We start from the raw sequence: 25,000 nt of genomic DNA, 5'->3' as shown, positions 1-25,000 counted from the left end.
TAGGGCATTGTCCTGCTTGATAGAACAATGTCACTGGCTTTGCCTCTGCCATTCATGAGCGGCTTTTAAACCGTTAAGCTCTGAGAATGACAGATTTATGCAAAGCTACTAAGATCTTCAGCTACAACTACGACCACTGTTGTGTTTTTTAAAGTGCATTTATCTCCTCCATCAACTTTAATCCTACTGCTAACAGGAATTATTATTCCATCTACGAAAAAGGTCTAACCACCAGGGAATAAAACCTCGCATGTCTTTACTGCACCAAAGGAATTTATGTAAAACATCTTGGCTTGGAATGTGAACTTACCTTCAAATAATTTTCTTAGTCCCTACGCATTTCCGCTGAATTTTATGAAAATCCATTATTCAAATTTTGACATAATGGTCATAAGAGAATTTCTTTGACAGGTTCTCCAATAACCGGTTTATAAATATGAATCTTGTGGAAAGTAACAACCCAAGTGTTTTGATAATAATAAGAACTTTTATTATTATTTGAGGGTGGCCGATGTGGTAACGTCCCTGACTGGTAGACGCCAGATTTGGGTTCGAGTCCCGCTCAAACTTGATAGTTCATTTTGTTGCTGCAAGCTGACCATCCTTTTGATCTAAGGATGGGGGCTTTAGGGGGAGCCTATAGGTCTATCTGTTGTGTCATCAGCAGTCATTGCCTGACCCTCCTTGGTCCAAGCTTGGGTGGAGAGGGGCCTTGAGCGCTGATCATATGTATTTATAGTTAGTCTCTAGTGCATTATCCTGCTCGATAGGGCAATGTCACTATCCTTTGCTTCTGCCATTTATGAGCGACCTTTAAACCTTTAAATGTATATTACGCCATTATTGCCTGCAGTCACGATGTACTAGGAAGCATGAGGTGTTTTTTTTTTTCCTTCTTTTTTTTCTTCTTTTTTTTCTTTTTTTTTCTTTTTTTTTTGTCCCCAAACCTGTGAAAAAAATGATAGGAGCAGAACCGTTGCAAAACTGGTTTGAAATAAATCTAACCAAGATACCACATGAAAAATTAAATTTGCTGCAAATGTATTCCTTCAGAAATTGAGATATTCAATTTGGAAAGGAAACATATTCTGCTGAATATTAGCGTGACGCATTTACTCAGTTAGCATCGTCTCCAAAACTTCCCTCATTATCGGAATTTTTGAACGGCAAACACGCGGCAAAGAGATCCTCTCAATGAGATCAACTGAATCAACTGAAAGATAATAGGGGCAAGAGGAAGGAATCCATAGGGTTAGAGGGGAGGAAGGTCATCCCAAAAAAGGGTGTTGGTTAGGAAACGGTTGGTTGGAGGGTCTCCTAAGGATATCCTTGGAGAGGGATGAGGCTCTCCCTCCGGAGGGTTAGGTGGGTGGTAGGGATGTGGGATTAAAGGATGAAGACCGAGAGTAGGGAAGATAAAGGGCTCTATTAATTAATGATCAATACAGTTCTTCTATCCATACTCAATTAAAGAAGACTTACGACTCGGTAATCCTTCTGGGATAGAATAGAAGCGAGAGATTAACGAGAGAATAGGAGTATTATTCAAGATGGCGTAAAGCGATGGTACTAATGTTGGAACTCTGAGAGAAAATGGGACTAGTTTCACATTGCAAACGGTAGTCATTATTGTCTTGATTTTCGAGTCAGGAAACGTGAACAGAATACTGCTTGAGTCTTGAAATTGAAATTCATTTTCTAATATATAAAATACAGTAATGCATTTCAAGAAAAGTTATAAAACCCTCTACGAAGTTTGGTGTTGATTTTCATGCATTAGAAGGAGTTTGCTATGGCTTTTCTTAGGTTTTAGATTTAGTATAGTAGATATTTTTAAGCTTCCAGTGCCATGTTTACACTACGGCCTTTATCGTAAAGATAGTTCAATAATATTTTCTGGTTGCGTAAGGAATTTTGAAGACGATATTATTTAATATCGTATCATTGATTTCAAAACGCCTTGTATCTTATTTTGTACCTTTTTTCTTTTTGTTTAAAAAAGATATTTCATAATATTAACTGCAAATTTCTCTGTTCCCTTTCTCGAATTCTAGAGGAAAGTTGGGCACATTATGCCAAAAACAGTCTGTCACAACAACAAAAACAACAACTACAGTATAATAGTAGACGTTGACCTTCAAGGAACTGTCCGTCGATACTTAGCCGTAAATTGACTCTTAATCGTCAATTCTGGGCCTTGCTAATATATTGATAATATATTGTTAACGAAAAACAGTGTGTATAAGTCTTTGTTATAATTAGCTGGGTAACAGCTGACGAGCTCCTCTGATGATCGTTGAGGCAGGTAATTGGCAATTAGAGGATGACAAAGACTATTTTTCCCCCTTTTCGGTAGATATAGATTTTACACACGAAAAAACTTGGCCAGATAAGAAAAGGATTTTTTTTTTTTTTTTTTTTTTTTTTTTTTTTTTTTTTTTTTTTTTTTTTGTCGAGAAGGTTTTATAGTATACGTAAAATGTACATTAGAAGTAGATAAAGACCTGTCAACGTTAACAAAAGCGAAATTCTGACAGTGGTTATTTCTTCCAGTCTGATAACTGGATATCTTTAGATTTTCTAAGAGACAGCTTTCATTCAGTATTGTTTTCGTCATTGTATACCTATTCAAGTATATTTCAGTTATCTTGCTCTACTTAAGAAATATGGGAAGGCTTATTCGTCAATATGGAAACTACAAAATAATTCTGAGTTTTTGTCATGGTCTTACACACATACGCGCGCGCGCGCACACACACACACACATATATATACTGTGTATATATATATATATATATATATATATATATATATATATATATATATATATATTATATACATACAGTATATGTATGTATGTATATATATGTATATATATATATATATATATATATATATATACACACATATAATGTGTGTGTGCGTGCGCGTGCGTGTATAGACATAATTTGCCACTGTTTGGTCTGCGGGATATTACTTTTAATCTGTTCCTTTTAATTAAAAGGATAACCATTATTATTATATTTTTTTTATTTTTTTACTGTGTATTTATATATCCTATTATGACTAAACATGGCTTACCGAGTATATAAATGAATAGACCCGGAATGTGTATTCCCTTTCCTCTTTTCACATTTTTTACCTCCGCCAACGAAGTTTGGGGGAGGTTATGTATTCGCCTCCTTTTGTCCGTATGTTTGTTGTGAACTACTTTCTGGCCACAATTTTGCTCATAGAGTAGTGAAACCTTCTGGGATTAATTGTTACGTTGATATGCGAAAGTGATTCAATTTTGAAAGGCCCATTTCAAAGGTCAAGGTCAAGCAAGAGGTCGAGAAATAAGCTGCTGAGGTGGAGGTCTGCGCTCTACTGAGTGCCCCCCTTTTTTTTTTTTTTTTTTTTTTTCTTTTTTTTTTCTTTTTTTTAAATGTGACGAGAATGTATGTAAAGACAGAAAAATATTAATTTCATACAAAAAAACTTTTCCAAGTTTGTGAAAAAATTACAGAATAATATATTGCACATGCAACACACCCAAAGTAATGACTTATTTGATTTTTTCATACTTTCAACTTTAGAGGATGATTCAAGTTTTAAAGTGAAAATTACGATGCATTTTACCAACAAGAAGAAGCTTAACCCAGATATTCTTTAAATGTATATGCCTCTAATAGTGAGGATTTTGTAATTTCTTGGGAAGGTATATATTTCCTTTTCTTTTAATCCAGACTGAGCACGCGCAGACATTATGTACCCTATATAATACAGAGCAAGAGTCATTATATATATATATATATATATATATATATATACACACACACACACATATATATATATATATATATATATATATATATATATATATATATATCTCGCTCAGAGCTCCCCGTCCCTCTGGTAGGGGAAGAGAGAGTATTCATACCCTGGTGTGTGCATATCTATCTAAATGTTGACCCATCATTTTTGACGGGTTGGGTATACTAGTATGTATATATATATATATATATATATATATATATATATATGTATATATATATATATGTATATATATATATATTTGTATGTATGTATAGCTGTGTTTTGCTTATATTCACATATGATATAAAAATATATAAGAAATTTTAATTGATAGAGTTACTTTTAATATTGGCGTTACTTTGCGTAAGATGCTGATCTTTTTGTTGCTTTTGAAATATGTCCATCTTTTCAATGTGTTCATGTTTTGCTATGTATGTTCAAGTGCATTTTTATCTCTATAGTCTTAGTTAAGAATATTTCATGGGCCACAAGGAATTTATAACATTCATATTAGTGCATGAAATTGTAATCGTTTTATTCTTAAAACACCGTTTGATAGTTGATATAAAAACAAATGAAAATGTTATCATTCAAAGATAAAAATTGTTATGCTAAATCCATATAAGGTTATTCCTTACTGTTGTTTTAATAACCTCGACTTCCACCTAGTATTGATGGTAACTCCGTCAGAGAGAGAGAGAGAGAGAGTGTGTGTGTGTATTTCTGAGCTGGTTCGTGCCCACACACTCTATAATGCTATTGCCCCTAGAGCAATATTGCTCAAGTGGTTCCGAGAAATATTTGAATGAGGTAATGAAAGGGTGGCTGAAAAATGAAGTTCAATTACCGTAGGGTTTAACCTATGCCACTCCGCGACCACTTTACTTTAATTTTACTTCCTTTGACGAAGAGAAAGAGCGAATGGTGCGTTTTCTGCATACGTCCATTTACTTTATAACTTTGTAAGAGAAAGAGAGGTTGCAAAAGAATGTGAGAGAGAGAGAGATTGAGAGAGATGTCTGATACGTGTGTTGATGTATGTCTGTGATAAAGGAGAGAGGGACTCTAATTTGATTTAGTTGTCCTCTAGTGTAGATAAATTGAACGGCCCTCAATCGCCTTGCTTTCATTCACGTAGAAGGGGGCCGTTTGACTGCTTGTGGGGGTCTCTGTCCCAGTACAAATGGGACCTCCACAAACAAACGGTGAAAAATAGTTTGTTCATGTGAGTGATTGCAACACCAGGGTATGACAGTGTCCCTTGACTGATAATTAATCTTTGTCTGAAGCAATGTATCTCGAGTGTGTTTTTGTATACTTGTATGGTATGAAAGAAATGATATATAGGTGTTGACATAGATTTGATGCTATACGTTAATGTGTATCGCAGAGAGAGAGAGAGAGAGAGAGAGAGAGAGAGAGAGAGAGAGAGAGAGAGAGAGAGAGAGAGAGCAATTATAATTTCGGTAATTAATGATTGAATGTTTTAAAGAGAATGCTGGTTACTTTGTAAGCGTCCGTCTCCCATATATGATGAAGAGCACGTGTCTGCCTATATGTATATATATATTATATATATATATATATATATATATATATATATATATATATATATATATATATTAGATAGATAGATAGATAGATATATATATATATATATATATATATATATATATATATATATATATATATATATATATATATATATATACATTTACATTTTTTTTAACCATCTCTCATTTTACCCTCTTTTTTTTTCCATCGCAGGTCCTTCAAGCCCGACTTCGTGTTAATCCGTCAGAACCTGAAGGATGCCGGAGAAGACCACAAAAACTTACTGCTGGCGCTGAAGTTCGGCGGCGTTCCCTCTATCAATAACATAAACGCAATATACAACTTCCAGGTGAGAACGTGTCTTCAAGTTTGTGTTTTTTTTTTTTTTTTTTTATTCATGCGTAGGCAAAGTTTCTTGCATATATTTCGAATTCGAATATGATTTGCATGGTTATATATATATATATATATATATATATATATATATATATATATATATATATATATATATATGTATATATATATATATATATATATATATATATATATAATCATTTGAAGTAGTTTTTGAGAGAAAAATTAGTGGTAATGAACCCAACTGCCTATTTGAGGATATACGTATGCAATATATATATATATATATATATATATATATATATATATATATATATATATATATATGTATATATATATATATATATATATATATATATATATACTGTATATATATATATGTATACTGTATATATATATATATATATGTATATATACACATATATATACATATATATATATATATATATGTGTGTATATATATACAGTATATATATATAATATATATATATATATATATATATATATATATATATATATATATATATGTGTGTGTGTGTGTGTGTGTGTGTGTGTGTGTATGTGTGTGTGTTACAACTATCTATTATTTACATGTCTGGTCTCGTAAATAAACCTAAATAGACGGTAAATAAAATCCATAAGTAATTCTGATATAAATTAATTCATCTGTCAAATTATGTAATCATATATTTTTTTCAAGGTGAACTTCTAAAGCAAAAACTATTAAAATTTAATACATAATTATGTGATCTAAAAGTGAAGTATTGCAATTTGGAACAGAGCAGTTTTCACAAAATAAGAACATTTATTTCCCCGTGTAAAATGGTACTGAATACCCCATGCTTCATTTCGAAATGTTACTCGTATTTTAGTTGCCAATTGTTAGAACAGTAAGCGAGTCTCTTTAAGTGAAGAGAACGATGACTTCAACGAAAATGCTTGTACAAAGTGCGATTTTTTTTTTTTTTTTTTTGCATGAAAAACGTGTTGAGTATTGTGCAAAGTGCGATTTTTTTTTTGCATGGAAAACGTGTTGAGTACTGTGCAAAGCGCGATTTTTTTTTTTTTTTTTTTTTTTTGCATCAAAAACGTATTTAGTATTGCTGCCAAAATCTCTTATCAATGTCCCTCGGGCTAGCCCATCCATATCACCATTTATCATCCATCTCGCTTCTACCAGTCAAGACTGTGTAGAAAATTCAGTTCTTTCATGATGATCTACCCAGTGTTTTTACCTAGCTAAGGCCTCCGCGAGATAGAAATTGAAAAGAATTAGATCAAAATAATTGGACTTAACCCCGATATTGTGGAAGATCTGATACCAGAGATTGTGTGTTCATTGAATCATCGAGAGCTGTTTTTGGTTTTTAACATTTGTGTCCCAATTTGGCAAACACTAGAATATGATATTAAAATTTTTTTATCAAGTTGACCACTCTGGCATAAGGAAATGTTATCTTTGAAAAGTAAAACTCCTTTTCTCTGTCTAAGTATTCTGAGGATTTAGTATTTGGTTACGCCATGCACACATTTTGTAAAGAAAAAAACCTGAGCTTTAAGAAAAGGAAGTATTTTAAGCTTTTCCTTTGAGAATTCTTCGCAAAACCCTACAGCGAGTTATAAAATTCGAATGAAAAAGGCGAACTCTTCAAAAGCTATTTGTGACAAAAGAACTTCAAGTGCATAACTTGTCTGAACATAAAACCTACACATAAATTCTTTGAAAAAGGGTAATTTGAAGACTTTCAAAATATTTTTAATGAACATATTTCGAAGTTTACATATATTACATAAAAGATAAACGGCATAAAGCTAAAATAGATTTTCCATATGTAAATTTGCTGTATTTTAGCGGCCATCTTTTTCCAAAATATCTGTACGTTTATACTTGAGAGTTACGTTAAGAATAACATTAAAGTTGACTGCTCCCCTGGTGGTAGTAAGCGGTATTACTGGGAAGCTTTTAACAGAGGAAGTGCAAATGGGTTGTGATTCTAAAGCACTGTATTTAAAGCCAGAAAAAGCGTCTAGTTGAGAGTTGTGATTCCCTTGGGAGAGGAAAACAACTGAATCCACATATCGTATGTCGGGTTATTATAGTTACTGTTCCCGAGTGGTGGTAAGCCGTACAACCTGGATGTTGCTGCCTAAGGGATTTATATGTTTAGAGTGTGGTTGTAACACGCTTCAAGATAGAGGGGTTCCTAGTATAGGGTTGTGAACCCCGTGGGGAAGGAAAATGCGCTCAAAGTAGCAAATGCCATTGGAAATCGTATCTCTCATTCCAATGCCGTATCGATAAAATAAAGTATCGTACTAGGCACTCATCCAATTACACCACTGGAGGCATGGGGTTGGAGCCCCAATACCTACTGTATGTTGATTATACGAAAAGAAAAATATCCACGGATAGAAAAAGATATATACCAAGTCTTCAGACCATAAATGTGTGAAAAAAAGGGCAAGAACAGTGCGTGAAGGGATGGAAGGGAGAAAGTTGGTGTCAGGAATAATTGAAAAACTCAGAGCTAAGGAAGGTAATGTTTTTGTTGACTGAAACTTTGTCCGGCTGTGTTTTTCTTAAGTGATATAAATAAAAGGGTAAGTGACAGAATTATACAGCTATTTTGTTAAGTATAGAGTTCCAGGCGTATCTAATAATGGAAAGAATCTTGTGGATATGTGTATGGAAAAGTTTGTATGATATCATTACATTGTTTCTTACGAATAATAATGAGCCTACTTGGGAAAGAGAAAAGAATGAAGGATATACAGTGTCCCAAAATAATGTATACACTCTTTGGATTGTTACAACTTATTCAATTTATTGATATTAACGTGGAAAACAGATTCACGGAAGAGAAACAATGCACAGTGAAAAAGTAAGGATACATGGGGCAATTTGAGAATGTTAAAAAAAAATCTTTTCCACGTTAATATCAATAAATCGAACCAGTTGTAACAATCCAAAGACTGTATAAATCATTTTGGGACACCCTGTAGTTTGCAAGATTAAAAGGAAAGATATAGAAGAGCATAATGACAAATGTAATGGAGAATAACGTGGCTAGAGATTTATTTAATTATTAATTGGTTGAAGAAAATGTTGAGAAGAATTAAAGATGAGAAAACAAATAAGAGCATGAACGGAGGAAATGGATGGAAAGACAGGGAGCCTGAAGGAATAAGTTCATAAGGATATTGGAAAGTGTTTGTTGACAGATAAAGATAAGATGGTTGAATCAGATGATGGAGGAATGAGAAAAATAAAGTTTTATTGAAGTTTGAAATTAAATTTTAAGATACAGATGCAAGAGATCATCTACAGGTGTACTTTCCATGTGTCCACTAAATGTATGGAAAGTGCATAAGGTTCCTGGAACATCAATGATTATACTTACTTTCCAGGATGCTGATGTATCTTTCCATATTGTTATTGAAAATGAAAGGATTAAAGTTCGTCCTTTCAAGCAAAAGCCCCTGCAATGCTTCAATTGTTTTAAATTTGGACATCCATCGAAGAATAGGTACAGGTAGTCAGGAAGAAACTGAGTGGGAAAATAAATGAAACTATTGAAAACAAAGATTAAGGGATGAATAAGAATTGCTTAGAAAATAGGAAATTGTTTTCAGGGAAAGGAAATGCAGAAAGAGATTAAACAGCCAATGGATCTCAAAATAAAAGGTAAAAGTTCAGACATTTTCAAAAAAAGTAAATGCAGCCCTTGGCTAATGGAGTTGATATTTAAAAAAAATATATGAAAGTTATTTGAGAGGCTGTGAAGAATGATGTAGAACTGAAGAAAGTTAGCATAAGCATGAGAATGCCTTTGGAAGCGTCTGTTGAAGAAGTAGAGAGATTAATTAAGAGATTGAGAAGGGGAAAAGACACCAAAAGGTTATGAAGTTACCTGTGTATTGCTACAGTTATTATTATTATTATTATTATTATTATTATTATTATTATTATTATTATTATTATTATTATTATTACTTGCTAAGCTACAACCCTAGTTGGAAAAGCAGGATGCTATAAGCCCAAAGGCTCCAACATAAAAGGAAAGTTTTAAGCTGTTAAATTGAACTATTTGCGCAGTATATGTGGTATTATATCTGGGAAGATTAAGAAATGAGGAGATTCTTAGAATTAGTAACAAAACGTATTCTGGTGGTTTGGTCATATCAAAAGAATGATGTAAAGTGAGTGTTAATGATATTTGTAAGTTAGTAGGAGCGTAGGAAGACCTATAAAACATTGAGTATATGGAATGCATGAGGTCTTAGTAGAAAAAAAATATTCCGGAAATGTAAGAGTGCATTCAGAATAAGTGATTGATGTTGTTTGTAATCTATAGTAGTGACTTGAGTCGTGAAAGATAACTGTATAAAGAAATCACCCACAATTCAGCTGTTACAGCATTAATATGGCAATGGGTTATTGTGGGGGCCTGTTGATAACGTCCTTGTCTGGTGATTGCCAGATGGGGGTTCGAGTCCCGCTCAAACTCGTTAGTTCCTTTGGTCGTTGCAACCTCACCATCCTTGTGAACTAATGAAGGAGCGAGGTTGGGGGAACCTATATATCAATCTGCCGTGTCATCAGCAGCCATCGTCTGGCCCTCCTTGGTCCTAGCTTTGGAGGAGACGGGCCTTGGGCGCTGATCATATGTATACAGTATATGGTCAGTCTGTAGGGCATTATCCTGCTTGATAGGGCAATGTCACTGTCCTTTGCCTCTGCTACTCATGAGTGGCCTTTAAACTTAAGTTGATCGTTTTGTATTTTCTCGGCATTCTATCCTTTTTTGGAGACGTGCTTGTTTGTAACAATTCTATGATTATATTTGTATATATCCTTATATCGTTCATTTATTATCTTATTTCCTTTCCTCACTGGGCTATTTTCCCTGTTGGAGCCCTTGGGCTTATAGCATCTTGTTTTTCCCGTTTTCAACTTTTTTATGTCTTACGGCTTCAGATACAGGCCATCCTTCCGCACTTGCATTCACATTTTGATAAATTACTTCGAGAAACATTTTTTCTCTTGAGCTAATTAGCTGGAAATGCTTCCAGCCTGGTGTTCATCTTTTAGAATGCTACTCGGCACTCTCCTCTTCCCTCTTCCCTCTTCCTCTTTAAAAATAATGCAAGATTTCAAGACCGACCAAGCAGCCTCCCTTGTTACTCCCGGCATTATTATGAGTGATAGTTAGACGCCTTCCCATTATAAGGATGAATTGCCTCTCTCTCTCTCTCTCTCTCTCTCTCTCTCTCTCTCTCTCTCTCTCTCTCTCTCTCTCTCTCTCTCTCTCTCTCTCTCTCTCTCTCAAGAACATTCTGAAGGTATAGATTTATGAATTAGCTTCATTGATTCAAAGGACGACCGTGGCGAGGCTCTTTTTAAGACAATTCCCAGCCGCTGATGCGTTGATGACGATCGTTTGTTCATGAAAATATTTATTAGAAAGACGTTGTTTGAAATAAGGTTATTCCTCATTCTTTATAAAATTTTTACCATAAAACTAAAACTATTTTATAATTCATTCTACAGAATGCATATGTATTTACATTCATTTCACAGTTGATTAAGAAAATGTGTGTTGCCATTTTTATGGTGAAAACGAATCATATGCGTCGAACTTAAATATTTTAAGACCCCTCGAAAACTAGTATCGTTTTTTTACCTCCGCCAACGAATTTAGGAGGAGGTTGTGTTTTAACTCCTGTGTCTGTGTGAGTTTGTTTGTGAACATCTTCCTGGCCACAATTTTAATCGTAGAGTAATGAAACCTGCAGGGATTAACTTGTGTAAAAAGCTGGAAATGACTAAATTTCGGAAGTTCAAGATCATGGTCATTATTATTATTATTAGTCAAGCTACAACCCTAGTTAGAAAAGCAAGATGTTATAAGCCCAAGGGCTCCAATAGGGAAAATAGCCCAGTGAGGAAAGGAAATAAATAAATGATGAGAACAATTAACAATAAATTATTCTAAAACCAGTAACAACGTCAAAATAGATATGTCATATATAAGCTATTAAAACGTCAAAAACAGATATGTCATATATAAACTACTGTATAAAAAGACTCATGTCAACCTGGTCAACATAAAAACATTTGCTCCAACCTTGAACGTAATCACCCAAAAGTTTGAACATCGTTGTCACAAACTTCAAACTCGGTTCGTATTTGAGTGTATGAAAATTCACGGCAATTAATACATGTTAAGGTCAAGGTCAAAGTCGAACAAAAAGGTCGAGAGATAAGCTGCAGCGGCAGAGGTTTGCTCTCTACTGAGTGCCCCCCTCTTTTCTCTTTATTCATTTTTCATGAAAGGAAATTCCAAATTGCAATATAGTTAGGTCAAGAGTCTCCATGTTACATCTGAAGCTCTGAATAACACTTGTTGCTATTCCGTATCCCTTTGTTCAAAGAGCGACCCAAAGAGATGGAAGTTAAGATAGCCTGAACGACTGATGACATTTTGAAGGGATGTCAAAGTGTTGGCGTGGAAGAAAGATGATTCTGGCTTAGGACGTCGACTCCTTAATCCTATTGAGAATCAGGAACAGGGGGTTGATGTGAAGGGGTTTGGTTGACTTAGAGGGAATTTGTGGAGGAGAAATACGCTTAAATACAGGTCTTTTAAGTTGTTATTTTTTTACTTTGAATAATGTTTAGTCTTTTAAGTGTTTATATGTGTGAGAATGGAAGGATGTAAACAATATCAGTGATATTTGGGTCTTTTAAGTAGACATTTTTTTAACTTTGAATAATGTTAGGTCTTTTAGGAACAGGGTGGCGATGTGAAGGGGTTTGGGTGGCTTAGAGGGAATTTGTGGAGGAGAAATATGCTTAAATTCAGGTCTTTTAAGTAGTTATTTTTATACTTTGAATAATCTTATGTCTTTTAAGTGTTTATATGTGTGAGAATGGATTGATGTCAACAATATCAGAGGGATTCAGGTCTTTTGAATAGATATTTTTTTACTTTGAATAATGTTATGTCTTTTAAGTGTTTATATGTATGATAATAGAATTGTGTAAATAATTTCAGAATGACTTGGGTCTTTCAAGTAGCTTCTTTTTTACTTGAAATAATGTGTTTATATTTGTGAGAATAGAATGGTGTTAACATTATCAGAGCTGGTTCTACCTTTGGAATTGGTTAATTCTGTTTTGTAATAGGATGGGTAAGTTGTATATTTTCCGAATTCAGTTTGCCAATAATATTTCCCCCTAAAAGTTTTGTCAAGCTATTCAAAAATTCTTTCATATCAAACTTATTTGCGGATCTATCTATCTATCTTTTTTTTTTTTTTTTTTTTTTTGTAATGGCGATTATAATTTGTCTAATAGCTTTGTTAAATATTTCCCCAAAAAGCGATTGTTGAAAGATATTTTGTTGTACATGAATATAACTCAAAGTAGTACAGAAATATTTTTTTTTTTTTTTTTTTTTTTTTTTTGGATATTCCCAATGGAGATTCGTTTTGTCTAAGAAACATCGTAAGTTTTATTTAAAGCATTTTTTTCTTACACATGCATTTAGATGATATCGTTTTGAAGGTTATTTTCTTATAATAATCGGTTCTAGATGAATGTGATGTTAATTTAAGTCTTGACGAAAATGTTAACTCTAAAATCAATAGATTTCACGATTAAAATGTCCAAACACTTCTACTGAGAACCAGAGGGCAAGAGGTCACTAGCTCCATTTATATAGTAGTACCTGGGCCAAAAGGACCTCCATTTGGAGCAACCTTTATTAAATACATTGTCATTCTTGTTACTTAATAAAACACTAATTCGTTTAATTTCTTTAATTCTTTGTCCCTTCGGTGTAGTCTGTCGTATGGGCTGATCAATGTATATATAATACTTGAACTGGATACTATGGTTCATGGTTCAAAAGAGGTTTGTATTTTGACGTTTTTTTCGGTTATCTCGTCGACACAACAACAAAAAATGCAGCCGTTTGCAGTCCACAGCAGGACAAAGGCCTCAGATATGTCCTGAGTCATGTCTGGGGTTGGGGAATTTCGTCACCAGGCTGGCCTGTGCTGATTGGTGACGGTGGAAGATTTTAGTCTGATTGGTCGCAGCAAACCCACCTTGTATTTTTGGTCCTGACTAGTACACCTTTGCTGATCATGGCGATATAAAAACCCTTTCACCACGTTAAAGTCTCCCCACTCAGAAAGTGGTACATTTGAGTAGAAGTTGAAGTTTATGTAACAAGGGACTTTGTGTCTTGTGAAGACAAGTATGTTGGGGGGGGGGTGTTTGTTTGATTTGTCATTGAAAAGAAGTCTGGATTATCTAGGTTTTACATTGGTTGATCAGATCTGGTTATGTTTTCCATACTTGGTTGCTTGTTGTGGTTTCTGAGTATTATGATTTTAAGAGAGGAAGTCTAAAGATTACTTTGTTCTGTGACTTTCCAAGCGCCGTTTTACTAATTTAAATGAAGGCTGTATTTGGTTTTGATTTTGATCATAATGAGAGAGAGAGAGAGAGAGAGAGAGAGAGAGAGAGAGAGAGAGAGAGAGAGAGAGATTGATTGATTACTGTTAGCATTAACTGTCCTTATGCCAGCGCAGACAACTGCTCTTTGAGAATCCAGAATTGAGAGAGAGAGAGAGAGAGAGAGAGAGAGAGAGAGAGAGGAGAGAGAGAGAGAGAGAGAGAGAGAGAGAGAGATTGATTACTGTTAGCATTGGCTGTCCTTATGCCAACGCAGACAACTGCTCTTTGAGAATCCAGTATTGAGAGAGAGAGAGAGAGAGAGAGAGAGAGAGAGAGAGAGAGAGAGAGAGAGAGAGAGAGAGATTGATTACTGTTAGCATTGGCTGTCCTTATGCCAACGCAGACAACTGCTCTTTGAGAATCCAGAATTGAGAGAGAGAGAGAGAGAGAGAGAGAGAGAGAGAGAGAGAGAGAGAGAGAGAGAGAGAGAGAGAGAGGAGAGAGAGAGAGATTGATTACTGTTAGCATTGGCTGTCCTTATACCAACGCAGACAACTGCTCTTTGAGAATCCAGTATTGAGAGAGAGAGAGAGAGAAAGAGAGAGAGAGAGAGAGAGAGAGAGAGAGAGAGAGAGAGAGAGGATTGATTACTATTATAATTTCCTGTCCTTATGCCAGCAGAGACAACTGCTCTTTGAGAATCCACCATTGAGAGAGAGAGAGAGAGAAGAGAGAGAGAGAGAGAGAGAGAGAGAGAGAGAGAGAGAGAGCGAGAGAGAGAGAGAGAGATTGATTACTATTAGAATTTCCTGTCCTTATTCCAGTAGAGACAACTGCTCTTTGAGAATCCAGCATTGAGAGAGAGAGAGAGAGAGAGAGAGAGAGAGAGAGAGAGAGAGAGAGAGAGAGAGAGAGAGAGATTGGGGGTGGGAAATGATTCGCTCCATTTGCTTGCTGAAATGATGATCAATAATTTATTATGCGATCATTTGCTTGATTTATTTCTTTGCCGCCTGAATACTTTGGGAGATTCTTTATCCTCATTGCCTCGGGAATCCACAAAATCTTCGGCCTGTTACACGGTTCATTACCTCCTTTTATCTTGAATTCACCCATTTTTGCTTTCTTCTTTTCTCCGTGTTCGTTATTTTCATCTTTATTTTACTATATTTCTTATCTTTTCATCCTGGGATTTTTAGTTAAATAATTTATTACCTCCATAAATTACTTTTTTTCTTATTTCTCTCTTCCCATTTCTTTTCGGCGTCAATGACCTTAGATGTCAGGATGCCAGATAACTCATAATCAATCAATCAATCACTCAGTCTTAAGAACTTGAGTGAATCTTTCTATTCTGTTAACATTTTTGTACTCAAGCGACTTAAGGCTTAAATTAAAAAGCTCATCTCATTCACTTTACTGAATACATTTTATTTTATCCCCGTTATTAAAACTTTAATGTTGACTTTTACTTGTCCCTGTTAGGAGTCCGAAGCGTAGCTCATCCATGTTTGACAAGGACAAGGTACAGAACTTGGCCTATAAACATGTTATGATCAGCCCCCAATCTAAGACCAGGGAGGACCAGACACTAGTTGCTGACAACTCAGCAAGTATAACAGTGGCACTCCCAGAAACTTCCATCCTTAGTTGATAGGGACTGTATCCATAAAATCTGTCAAGTCGTGAGCAGGGCTTGAGCTAGAAACCTCTATAGTCGCCTTCATCGATAGGATTGAATCAATGGTTAATCTGCGTATTGGCGCTCTACAACCGTTTCCTCTCAGACTACCTTGTGACATCTATCAGTTCACCTCTTCTCAAGTTCGTACTGTGAAAATTTGCTGCAAAACTTTGGAAACTACTCTCTCCCTCCGTTTATTCCGACTCATTAATAATGGTAATCCCTATATATTAAAGAGCAAATGTCTAGATATATATATGTGATTTATATATATATATATATATATATATATATATATATATATATATATATATATATATATATATATATATATATATAATATCTATCTAATTATTAAGACGTCTTTTTTGACAGCTCAGGTATACTTGTAATGATGATGATAATAATAATAATAAAAATAATAATAATAATAATAATTGTTGAGAGTTGGAAACGGGCTACGACTCCACGCTGTCATTCACCCAATCTCAGATGGTGGTTGTTGACGTTGGTTATTTGATCGTCAGTGATGGATGATCTTCATTAGTGAACAAATCAGCGTATGAAAGGTACGCTCGCGCACGCGCGTGTATGTTGTTATCCAACAAATTAAATGACTAACGTAATACCTTGGTAAGGGAACGAGAAGGAGAGGGAGACCAAAGCGAAGGTGGGTGGACTGTATCAAGGATGACCTTCGATCAAAGCGATTAACCGGTGATGAAGTGTGGGACAGAGGTAGATGGAGAAAGCTGACCAGAAACAGCGACCCCACATCAAAGTGGGAAAAGATGTAGACAAAGAAGAAGAAGAACGTAATATCTAGGTAGTAGTAGGACAAAATAATTTTAAGTATCCTTTCTCACTTCCTCGAGTTCATTTAAGGTGCTTGATATTTGCAAGTACCACAAATTTCACGGTGATGTAAGTTCGGTTATTTGTACATATGTATATAACCCTCGCTAGCAACTATATGTATCTTAATTGAAAATTCTTTTACGCATTTTATAAGCTGCTCCTCACACGATCACTTCGAAAAACGTTTTTATTTTCATCGGCCTTTCGTTTAGATTTTTTTTTTACTTGGACGAGTTCCCTAAGAAAAAAAAATTATGAAAAAAAAATAATACATCGTTCTTTTGGAAACCAATAGCATAAGATACTGTATCAGAGAGGTACGTGAATCCATCAATTTGGTAATCAACCACGTCATAGGTTATTATTATTATTATTATTATTATTATTATTATTATTATTATTATTATTGTTGTTGTTTTGTTAATCACAGTCTTCAGAGACATGGTTTACAGTATGGTGTTCCGGGTTGCATCCAGCTGCTTTTAGAAATCCATGACTTTCCTCACTATACAGTTGTTTCAAGTAGCAAGCTCTTTTGCATACGTCCTTGGGCTATATCGGCTCCTACCTTCCCAGGATTCCCTTTCAATGACCTAAGTATGGTCCCTAGTGCTCTTATGATTATTGGCCCCACTTCTACTAGCATATTCCATAGCCTTTTCAATTAATTTCGTAAATCTTTGTAATTTCATAGTTTCTCTTTCCTCTTTATCTTCCATACGTGAGTCCCAAGGTACTGCGACTACTATTTTATTTTTATCTTTTTATTAAAAAGTTAGATTACATCTTTTTTACAATTACAATATTTACAGTATGATTACATTCAATAGCATTTTTCTATAAACATAACCCATCTAATTTAACAATTCACAAAATTACACATGTTGATTTTGATTTTTAGTTACTCAAAAACAATAATTTGAATATTTTTTTGTGAGCGACTTCTATTAGTGACGATTGTTGAGGCAGGAATTGTTCCCTGACACCCACAAGACTGGGACATTCAATAAGGAAATGCATTACAGTCAGAGAATACAAGCAATTATCACAAAATGTCTGACACTTGTCAGTCATCAGGAACTTGTGAATCAAACGTGTGTGTGGCCAATTCTAAGGCAACAGAGGACAGCCTCCCATCTTATTGGCATATTTTCATAATACCATGGAGGTATAGCATTTATTTCCTTCATCTTATTCTGATCAACATAATTCCAGTAGCGTTGCCAAACATCACCAAGAGACTTTTTGATATCAGGCAAAAAGTCATTACTAGGAAGAAGATTTTGTACCAACCGTGTGTCACACGATCGTACATAGTAACGACATTTCTTTTTTTGCATATATTATGCTTTGTATCTTCGCTCTCCCCTTGCACTGATAGGGACCTGAATAAACATGTCTGTTTTTCTCACCGTTAACCGTTAACAGCAACGGTTGTCGGTTGAACATGAAATTGCCTGTTATTTTCTTATGTCCTTTTTGCCTGGAGTTTATGTATATATAAACTGATGTTCTGTAATAAAGTTACTCAGTTACTTTCATCCTGCCTTTGAGTCACAACCTTCTCTCGGCCCGGCACAATATCTTCCAGGAAGAGAGTGGTGGTTTATGGCGTGGGGTTCAGGGCTATTATTATTGCAGTTGTTATTTTTATTTGCAATATAACCATTCATATCGACCAAAACAACAAGTGAGGTCAGAGTTGTACTGATATATCAATATAAGTAAAGCAACTATAAAAATAGGACACGCATAGTAAGGAGTGTCTTATGCATTTTAGATGCCTCGTGAATACGTATGTTCGATTTCTTCTAGTGACTAAAATATGAATGTATTCCTAAAATATGTTTTGGGGAATAAATATTCATCGACATCAATGCTGGAGAGTACATGTTCCAGAACTCTTATCAGCCTTTATCGTTTATTTATCGCCGTGACTTTCTTGACATTTACGTATAATATAGGAATATTGAGTTTTAGTTTTATAAATAAATTAACCTATTTTTCGGTAGGAGGTCGAGTTTAGCTAGGAATATGACGGAATTATTTCAATACTTGACGTCCTTCTATTCTACAGTTGCATTTAGAGTTGTGATGAATATTTGTTCAAGCAATTTTATTGGATTTATCATTATTATTTTAAAAATAAGAACGTTTTAGTTAGTCTTTAATTCTTTATTTTACCTGTGAATTTGGAGTTGTATCTTTGTGTACCCAAAACAAACCTGTTTTGAATTTTTTATAAAGGAAAGCGTGTATTTGGCGAATTTTTCAAATTCAATATCCGAAATTTTTTATGTGTAAAGGGTTATCGTTCATGAATAGTTATTTGAGCTGTTTAATTATGAAATATAGAATTTAGTCTCTTTCCCAATTTAACCTTTCTACCAAACATTTTATTAATATATTTATGAATACAAGGGTATATTGAGAGTATTTGTAATAAAAGGAGTTACAATGATGGATTAGACACAATTATTTTTGTGTATAAAGATAGAAAAAAAAAATATTGTAAATCATTTCAATTCGGTAACTGCCGAATATTGAGGCTTTGTGCTGACTCTATTTTCAGCATTAAAGCCTCTCTCTCTCTCTCTCTCTCTCTCTCTCTCTCTCTCTCTCTCTCTCTCTCTCTCTCTCTCTCTCTCTCTCACACACACAACAAATAAGCTGCTCTCATTACTTGGCGTGACGTGAGTCAATAGCTTGACCAACCCTCCCACAGACACTATGCCACCTCTCTCTCTCTCTCTCTCTCTCTCTCTCTCTCTCTCTCTCTCTCTCTCTCTCTCTCTCTCTCTCTCTCTATATATATATATATATATATATATATATATATATATATATATATATATACACCAAAGGCACATCCCCCAATTTTGGGTGGTTAGCCGACATCAACAATGAAACAAAACAAAAAGGGGACCTCTACTCTCTACGTTCCTTCAGCCTAACCAGGGACTCAACCGAGTTCAGCTGGTACTGCTAGGGTGCCACAGCCCAACCTCCCACATTATCCACCACAGATGAAGCTTCATAATGCTGAATCCCCTACTGCTGCTACCTCCTCGGTCATCTAAGGCACCGGAGGAAGCAGCAGGGCCTACCGGAACTGCGTCACAATCGCTCGCCATTTATTCCTATTTCTAGCACGCTCTCTTGCCTCTCTCACATCTTTCCTCCTATCACCCAGAGCTTTCTTCACACCATCCATCCACCCAAACCTTGGCCTTCCTCTTGTACTTTTCCCATCAACTCTTGCATTCATCACCTTCTTTAGCAGACAACCCTTTTCCATTCTCTCAACATGGCCAAACCACCTCAACACATTCATATCCACTCTAGCTGCTAACTCATTTCTTACACCCGTTCTCTCCCTCACCACTCGTTCCTAACCCTATCTACTCGAGATACACCAGCCATACTCATTAGACACTTCATCTCAAACACATTCAATTTCTGTCTCTCCATCACTTTCATTCCCCACAACTCCGATCCATACATCACATGCCCAACCCTCTATTTTTTACTACTCCCTTAACTGCCCCCAACACTTTGCAACCTTCATTGACTCTCTGACGTACATCTGCTTCCACTCCACCATTTGCTACAACAACAGACCCCAAGTACTTAAACTGATCCACCTCCTCAAGTAACTCTCCATTCAACATGACATTCAACCTTGCACCACCTTCCCTTCTCGTACATCTCATAACCTTACTCTTACCCACATTAACTCTCAACTTCCTTCTCTCACACATCCTTCCAAATTCTGTCACTAGTCGGTCAAGCTTCTCTTCTGTGTCTGCTACCAGTACAGTATCATCCGCAAACAACAACTGATTTACCTCCCATTCATGGTCATTCTCGCCTACCAGTTTTAATCCTCGTCCAAGCACTCGAGCATTCACCTCTCTCACCACTTCATCAACATACAAGTTAAACAACCACGGCGACATTACACATCCCTGTCTCAGCCCCACTCTCACCGGAAACCAATCACTCACTTCATTTCCTATTCTAACACATGCTTTACTACCTTTGTAGAAACTTTTCACTGCTTGCAACAACCTTCCACCAACTCCATATAACCTCATCACATTCCACATTGCTTCCCTATCAACTCTATCATATGCTTTCTCCAGATCCATAAACGCAACATACACCTCCTTGCCTTTTGCTAAATATTTCTCGCATATCTGCCTAACTGTAAAAATCTGATTCATACAACCCCTACCTCTTCTAAAACCACCCTGTACTTTCAAGATTGCATTCTCTGTTTTATTCTTAATCCTATTAATCATTACTCTACCATACACTTTTCCAACTACACTCAACAAACTAATACCTCTTGAATTACAACACTCATGCACATCTCCCTTACCCTTATATAGTGGTACAATATATGCACAAACCCAATCTACTAGTACCATTGACAACACAAAACACACATTAAACAATCTCACCAACCATTCAAGTACAGTCACACCCCCTTTCTTCAAAATCTCAGCTTTCACACCATCCATACCAGATGCTTTTCCTACTCTCGTTTCATCTAGTGCTCTCCTCACTTCCTCTATTGTAATCTCTCTCTCATTCTCATCTCCCATCACTGGCACCTCAACACCTGGAACAGCAATTATATCTGCCTCCCTATTATCCTCAACATTCAGCAAACTTTCAAAATATTCCGCCCACCTTCTCCTTTCCTCCTCTCCTTTTAACAACCTTCCATTTCCATATATAATATATATATTATACTGTATATGTATATGTATGTACGTATGTGTGTATAAATCACAGCAGCTGACACGCTATGAGCATAAAATATGCATTGTAGCCACCAAAGGAAAAGTTAAAAATTTCTGATTAGATTGATAGGTAGTAGGTTGGCCAGGGCACCAGCCACCCGTTGAGATACTTCCACTGGAGGGTTATTTGGTCCTTTGACTGACCAGACAGTACTACATTGGATCCCGCTCTCTGATTACAGCTCATTTAGTCTTTGCCTACACATACACTGAATTGTATGGCTTATTCTTTCCACATTCTCCTCTGTTCTCGTACACCTGACAACACTGAGATTACCAAACTATTATTCTTCTCTAAAAGGGATAACTACTGCACTGTAATTGTTCAGTGGCTACTTTCCTCTTGTAAGGGTAGAAGAGACTCTTTAGCTATGACAAGCAGCTCTTCTAGGAGAAGGACGCTCCAAAATTAAACCATTGTTCTCTAGTCTTGGGTAATGCCATAGCCTCTGTACCATGGTCTTCCACTGTCTGGGATTAGAGTTTTTCTTGCTAATCTATCTTATTTCTTTTCTTGTTTTTCTTTTTTTTTTAAGTTTTAATAGTTTATATATGAAAGTTCTATTTGATTGTTGTTACTGTTCTGAAAATGCTTTATTTTAATTGTGAATTAATTCTCTTCTAGTTTATTAATTTTCTTGTTTCCTCTCCTTTCTGGGTTATTTTCCCTGAAGGAGCCTTTGGGCTCATAGGTTCTTGCTTTCCAACTAGAGTTGTAGCTTAGATGATAATGATAAATGTATATGAATATATATATATATATATATATATATATATATATATATATATATATATATATATATATATGTATATATATATATAGATAGATAGATAGATATAGATATAGATATACAGAGTATATATATATATAAATACAGTATATATATATATATATATATATATATATATATGTCTGTCTGTATATATATATATATATATATGTGTGTGTGTGTGTATATATATATATATATATATTTATATATATATATATATATATATATATATATTTATATATATTATGAGTGTGTGTCCAAGAATTGGAGAAAACAAAAGTTAAAAGTTACAAACAAACAAAAACTAAGGCTTTCTTATTCAAGACAAGGACTTTAGGGTCGAGTCATCTATAACCACTGCCCCCACTTGTGACGAGTATGACCCTCGTAAGAACACTAATGAATAACTCGAACTTGGCTCTTAAGGAGAATTCGAGTGACCTTGAAGAGTTGTGGTGAATACAGCCAGGTCAAAATAGGCCTTCGTCAAATCTTTCGTCATAAGTAGATTTTACGGTTGGATTATTTTGTAAAATGATGAGGATTTAAGGAATCTGTGGTATTTTGTAAAATGATGAGGATTTAAGGAATCTGTGGTATATTGTAAAATGATGAGGATTTAAGGAATCTTTGGTATTTTGTAAAAGGATGAGGATTTAAGGAATCTGTGGTATTTTGTAAAAGGATGAGGATTTAAGGAATCTGTGGTATTTTGTAAAATGATGAGGGTTTAAGAAATCTGTTGTATTTTGTAAAAGGTTGAGGATTTAAGGGATCTGTAGTATTTTGTAAAATGATGAGGGTTTAAGGAATCTGTGGTATTTTGTAAAATGATGAGGGTTTAAGAAATCTGTGGTATTTTGTAAAATGATGAGGGTTTAAGGAATCTGTGGTATTTTGTAAAATGATGAGGGTTTAAGGAATCTGTGGTATTTTGTAAAATGATGAGGGTTTAAGAAATCTGTGGTATTTATCGGTAAATATTGATTTATTTGAACGGTTAACAGAATCAGTTTTAGAACTGATATTTGAATGACCTGGGAAAAGACTAGCTTTTTTTTTATATTGGTGATCTCTGTAAAATATTTCACAGAATGACTAACAAATCAGATATTAAACTAAATGTCTTGTATTGTCGGTTAAGTAAATAATATGGACTGATCAACAAATGGCAACAAATGGAAAATAAACTTTATAATATCGTTAAATTCCAAAAAATGGGATACTGATAAATGTATATATATGTATATGTATATATATGTGTGTTCTGTGTATATATATATATATATATATATATATATATATATATATATATATATATATATATATATACATAAATTTGTGTGTACACACGCATATGTATATATATTTATATATATATATATATATATATTATATATATATATATGTGTGTGTGTGTGTGTGTGTGTGTTTGTGTGTGTGCACATGCCAATGACGAAACGTACAAGGATTTAGATAGAAATGTTATTAGAATTTTAGATTATCTCTGCAAATAGAAAAATGAATATCGAATTTAAATATAAGTTTTTTTCCATTTAATTTATCATAGATGAATAAAATTGCTTTGATTGCTTTTCATAAATGGTATAATGGACATGACATAATCTAAATGAGGATAGACTGAAAATTAAACTTCACGAAGTAATTAATAAAGTTTTGAGTTGAAATGCCATTTCAGTCTATCCAGACAATGAAGGCAGGCCAGGATTAGTTCATTGAAAATTTTAATTTCTTTTAGGTGACATGAAAATAGTTTTCTCGTTACTGTCCCCATTGTCAAAACCCTTCTCTGCTCATGAGACAAATTACTCTTTATTTCACATTGAATTGCAAATGTTCAGTTAGTCGTATCTGGGAGGTAGGTTTTTTACCTACACTTAAAAATTTGCCTTAAAAACGGTAAAAATCTTGGAATAAATGTTGCCAGGCATTTACCGTTTTAAAAATGCATATATTGACGACAAAGAGTTATATTACGGTCACTAACCCGTAAAATATAATGACGGAGTATGGTAAAATTGAAGTCGCCTGTAGTTTACTGAAATACGGCTGAGAAAAATTTTATTTTTACGTAGAATTTCCGATTAAAATTACAGCTTTTTTAACTGTACCGTTGTTTTACTAATGTAATGGCTTTGAAACTCGCTCCATGCTTTTGATTTCTCTGCTAATTACAGTCCTGCGTCTATGGGAATAATACACGAATAATATTCTGGGTGCTCTGACGATTATGTATCCAAAATTGCAATTTGGAGAAGGATACTCCAAAATCGAACCATTGTTCTCTAGTCTTGGGTAGTGCCGTAGCCTCTGTACCATGGTCTTCCACTTCCTTGGGTTAGAGTTCTCTTGCTTGAGGGTACTCTCGGGTACGCTGTTCTGTCTTGTTTCTCTTCCTCTTGTTTTCTTCACGTTTTTTATAGTTTATATAGGAGATATTTATTTTAATGTTACTCTTCTAAAAAAATTTATTTTTCCTTGTTTCTTTTCCTCACTGGGCTATTTTTCCTGTTGGAGCCCATTGGCTTATAGCATATTGCTTTTCCAACTAGAGTTGTAGCTTGGCAAGTAATAATAATAATAATAATAATAATAATAATAATAATAATTACGGCTGCAGAAACGCATAGGCTCTCCACAGACAGGCCTGGCACTCTGAGATGTACCACACAAACCC

The 25,000-nt window shown here is 34.7% G+C and overlaps 1 protein-coding gene across 1 annotated transcript in view; it reads left to right on the top strand.

Moving 5' to 3' along the window:
• Syn (synapsin) overlaps positions 1 to 25,000 on the top strand; it is a 176,590-nt gene that overhangs the window by 100,612 nt on the left and 50,978 nt on the right. The window contains exon 5 of the mRNA XM_068386337.1: positions 5,566 to 5,701. Coding sequence (XP_068242438.1) covers positions 5,566 to 5,701 — 136 coding nt within the window. The remainder of the gene's footprint in view (positions 1 to 5,565; positions 5,702 to 25,000) is intronic.

Source organism: Palaemon carinicauda, chromosome 14 (genome assembly GCF_036898095.1).
Source record: "Palaemon carinicauda isolate YSFRI2023 chromosome 14, ASM3689809v2, whole genome shotgun sequence".
NCBI classification, from domain to species: domain Eukaryota; kingdom Metazoa; phylum Arthropoda; class Malacostraca; order Decapoda; family Palaemonidae; genus Palaemon; species Palaemon carinicauda.
The sequence above is the reverse complement of the archived record's forward strand: the minus strand, read 5'-3'. Positions and strand labels throughout refer to the sequence as shown.